General features: G+C 37.9%; 1 protein-coding gene across 1 annotated transcript; it reads right to left on the bottom strand.

Annotated features, from left to right (window-relative positions):
- Positions 1-563: 563 nt before the first annotated feature.
- Positions 564-2,461, bottom strand: LOC113821174 (uncharacterized). Its single transcript, XM_027373647.2, has 3 exons — positions 2,362-2,461; positions 1,203-1,330; positions 564-882 (listed from the first exon to the last, which is right to left on the bottom strand). The coding sequence occupies exons 1-3, from the start codon at positions 2,371-2,373 to the stop codon at positions 717-719; spliced, it is 306 nt and encodes a 101-aa protein (XP_027229448.2). The 5' UTR covers positions 2,374-2,461; the 3' UTR covers positions 564-716.
- Positions 2,462-5,000: the final 2,539 nt, after the last annotated feature.

The following is a 5,000-nucleotide window of genomic DNA, read 5'->3' as shown; positions in this document are numbered from 1 at the left end:
ATGGCTTTAACCTTATCATGAATAGGCTTTAAGCTATTGTTACCCAGAAAAAAAAACATAGAAAGATAGATAGATAGATATTCTGTTTTCTCTCATTTCTATATAGGATCGCCGTTGTGGATGAACCGCTCTATTACGGCTCATTACATACTGGCTTTGGCATGGGTTTTTACAGTCGGATGCCCTTCCTGACACTAAGAAGGGAGGAAGAGAGAGAGAGAGAGAGAGAGAGAGAGAGAGAGAGAGAGAGAGAGAGAGAGAGAGAGAGAGAGAGAGAGAGAGAGAGAGAGAGAGAGAGAGAGAGAGAGAAAGAGAGGGAGAGAGCGAAGGAAAGAGGGAAGGAAGGAAGAGAGAGTTAGATAGATAGATAGAGAGAGAGAGAGAGGGAGAGAGAGAAGAGAGGGGGGTGGTGATATAATTGGTTTAGACAGACATTGGCATTGCTTTTTGTGGCTATATGCTGGATATAAAAAAGGGTCACATCGTTTGCGGATAATAACGGTACGTTTTCATTTCTATATTACTGTCCTAGAGTAGGTGGTAAGTTTGAGGGAAAAAGCAGCTCGAGTTAGCAAGAAAATATATTTACAAGACATGCCAAGACATATGTACAACATAAATTACGAATCCATATTTGACATACACGTCGTCATACTAATGCAAATTGCACCAAAGTTCGCAGTGCATTCAGCTGGCGTCGCCCTTCCTCTCCCTTTCTACTTGTCGTCTTCCTCTTCTTCGGAGTCTCCGTCGAGGTCGGCCTGCTCGCCGTCAGCGCGGACGCCGCCGGCGGAGGGCACGGCGTTGGACTCGAGCACGCGGAAGCCCTTGTCGTCGGCGATGTACTTCACCACGAACTCGATGCCCTCGGGGCTCTCCCACCTGCAGGAGGGAAATGAGAGATATTTAAAGCACGGTCTATAGGTCCTGTGTACGTGCTGATGGATGGATCTATACATGACAGGTAGGTAGATAGATATAAAGACAAATAGACATAGTTGCGTATGTGGAAAAGCACGTCACGTCCAAATCTTTTAGTTTTAAAGAGAAACGGGATACTAACAACAAATATGTATTACATAGTCTCGTTACCACGCTGGGCCACTTATTCCCCTCACAACGACAAGAATAATGATTTTCTCAGCAATTTTCTTAAACGAGTGTTAAAATATCTACTTAACGTAACAAGGATTACCACTCACTTGTACTCTCCGGTGACGGCCTTGCCCGGCTCGCCCTCCTGGTCGTGCTCGGCGTCGTCGCCCTCGAAGTCGAGGATCTCGTCGGGGCGGGCGGCGGCGAGGGCGGCCAGGCCAAGGAGCACGAGGAGCTGAGGAGGAGATAACCATTGGATATGGATGTCGAATGTATGAACAGAAGGAGGAGGGGTATATGATGAGAGAGAGAGAGAGAGAGAGAGAGAGAAAGGAGGGAGAGAAAGAGGGAGAGAGAGAGAGAGAAGGGAGGGAGAGAGAGAGGCGGGTAGAGATTTATTTATGGATTGAATAAAATAAATGTGAATACATTAATGACGTGATTACGGTGTTGACAATAACAACAATAATGGTGATAATAACGGCATTTATGATAATAATAATAATAATAACAATAATAATAACGATAATGGTGAAGACGATGACAATAAAGAAAGTACGAAAGACACCGTATCGTAATAACAGCGGCCATTGCTACTATCCTTATTCTCACCATCATCGTGATCGTCATCTAAAGAGGTGAACAAAGGGACATAAACAAAGATAATTTCTGGCTAAATACAAAACGACAGACCTCTAAAATGCAGTATTTATTCAACAAAGAATAGAGAGAGGAAGTATCACGAAAGGAATCTTTGGCAGAATTTTATATGCAGTAGGAATATGAAATGGGATATAGTGTCAATGCACAGCTGATTATGATGATAAACTTCTGTGATGAAAGAAAAAGTAGACGTTAGAAGGAACTAGATTTTTTTATGGAATCATATTTTTTTGTCCCATTTTTTTTTTTTTTTTTTTTTGGGGGGGGGGGCTATTTCTTCAGCATTCTTCTTCTATCCGTACATCCGTATCATCAATCAACACCCATCAACGTCTCTATCCACCCATCTACTCATTTATATCATCCATTTATCAGCCACACCAGCCATATAGTCCAACTACCTTTCATTCATCCACTCACCCACCCGTCCAAACATCCACCCACCAATGCAACCATCCATCCACTCACCCACCCACTCACCCACCTACCAATTCAACCATCCCACCAACCCACCTATCCAACTACCAACCCATCCACTCACCCATCCACTCACCAACCCTCTCATCCACCTCTCCACACCTACTAAAACGACACCCCACTCACCATAACCTTCATACTGGCAGCTGTTTCGAGTTCAGAATCGCAAGGTGAAGTGTGCGTTTCTCGACCTGTGAAAAGGGTTATATACCAGAAGGACCCTAGAATGACCTTCACCCTACTACGGAGGGGTGTAAGGGAGAGGGTACTGCACCATTCACGTTGGGTATAGAGAAGGGTGGGGTGTGTGTAAGGAATATATGTGTAGAAAGGTGTGGAAATGCAGAAAATGTGTGGAGGGTATAGTGGTGTTTAGAGAATGTGGGATGTGTAGATGGGTGTAGTAGGTAGAGAATATAATGTGCAGAAGGGTGTTGACACAGAAAATTGTATGTGTAGAAGGGTGTGGTGGATCTACATAAAATTCGGTGTAGAAGGGTGTAGTGGATATACAGAAAATTAGATGTGTAGAAGGGTGTGGCGTGTATGAAAAAGGAAAAGTAGTATATATATTCATTCGTGAGGGAAAAAATGTTTCTGTCTGTCTGTCTGTCTGTCGCTCTCTCTCTCTCTATCTCTTTCTATCTCGCTCTGTCTTTCTTTCTCTTCCTATCTCGCTCTGTCTTTCTTTCTCTCTCTGTCTTTCTCTCTCTATTGTATTTTAGGTAGAGCAAGGGTATAAGGGAAAGTATGAGGTACGAATCACATACTCTACAGTGCTGACAAGAGGGAAAGGATAGAGTGGCCTTCATATAAGATATTGTTGTTGATATGGTGGCCTGATATACCGCAAAATCATGGTGTGTCTATGCCTTGTTGCCAAGTAAATACCGGGTCCCGATTTTTCTTTGATTTCCAGCCTTTGGAATAATAATAAATCGTTATAAATAGATAAATAAAAAATATAATTGTTGGACTACCGAAGGAAGATATAGCCTACATCGTGAGATTATTATTATTACTATTTTTATTCGCGAATATTAACTATTAGCATCAATACAGTTTTATGATTACAATAAACAGCATTCTAATTCCATTGATATTGGAAATACCATACTATCATTATTGTTGTTATTCTTGTTCTCTTATTATCATTATCTTTTAGGAGCATTATTATAATATCTGGTATATTGAAATGCACATTCCTGTTGTTCTTGCCGTTACAGGTGTTGTTAACATTATCAATGTTTTTCTTGCTGATATTATCTTTATTGATAATGATATTTGTATGGTTATTATTATCATAATTGTTGACATTATTGTTATTATTATCATCGTTCTTTTATTCATTATTGATACTATTATCATTATTGTTGTTGCTATTGTTTTCATTATTATCATAATCATTATCACCATCATCATTAGTATCATTATTGATCCTATCATAATTACTATTATTATTGTCGTTATTATAATTATTGTGATCGTTAGTGTCATTGTTATCGTTATCAGGTGTACTATTTTTGTTATCATCATTCTTATAATTTTCAGTATCATCATTATCATAATCATCATTATCATCATCATTATAATCATCATTATTATCATGATTTTAACAATTATTAATATTATTATCAATATAATTATAATTGTCATTGTCATTATCACAATATTATCAATATTCTTATCATCATCAATATCATCATTTATTATTATCATTACTATCATTACGATTATCATTATCATTGATTATCATTATCATCCCCATGGGCATAGGCAGTGTTCACATACCTCGGTGCAGTGATACCAGAACAAACATTTCTTTTAATTTATAACTGAATAATATGTATACGCATGCATTTACAGACAAAAAAAAGTGTTAGCGCACTGCTCATACACACAAACATACACATCAATGTATATGTATGATTGCGAATGTGTGTGCGTGTGTGTATTATGTGTGCATGTGTTTTTTTTTTGTGTGTGTGTGCCCATATACGTGTAGGTGTTCGAATATGTTTGTGTGCGTATTTCATGTCCATATGTGCACTTACCTACTGAAGTGCACGTAAGATCGCATATGCAATCGTTATAAACCTCAAATACATTATTCCTTCACGTCCCTCAGTAAGAAAACACAAACCTCCTTCAACAGAACCTTTCACTCTGTCCATTTTTTTTTTTTTTTTTTTTGTTTCATCCCGCAAAACCCTATACCTCTTTTACAACTTCTGCCGGTTTAATTACCACTTATTTGACCGTGACGACGAGGGAAGTGCAGGTTTCTTTTGGGGGCTTCAGTTACCGAGGGCTTTTTCCGGTGATCCGAAAGTTATCTGTAGGTGTTTTTTTTTTTTTTTTTTTCTTTTCTTTGTTTTAGGATTATTTTCACTGCGCTGTCGTCAACTGGGTTCAACTTCCATTGTTTTATAGGAAAGTGTGGGCCCGAAATAGACTATTTCACTTCACTGTGTTTATATATACATATACATACATACATATATATATATATATATATATATATATATATATATATATGTATGTATATATATACATATACATACATATATATATATATATATATATATATATATATATATATATATATATATATATATATATAAGCACACATACATGCACATATATATGTAAGGATACACACACACATACAAACACACATACATATATAAATAGATAGATAGATAAACACACATACACGAACATACACACACACACACACACACACACACACACACACACACACA

Source organism: Penaeus vannamei, chromosome 12 (genome assembly GCF_042767895.1).
Source record: "Penaeus vannamei isolate JL-2024 chromosome 12, ASM4276789v1, whole genome shotgun sequence".
NCBI classification, from domain to species: Eukaryota; Metazoa; Arthropoda; class Malacostraca; order Decapoda; family Penaeidae; genus Penaeus; species Penaeus vannamei.
This window is presented reverse-complemented; position numbering and strand designations above follow the sequence as displayed.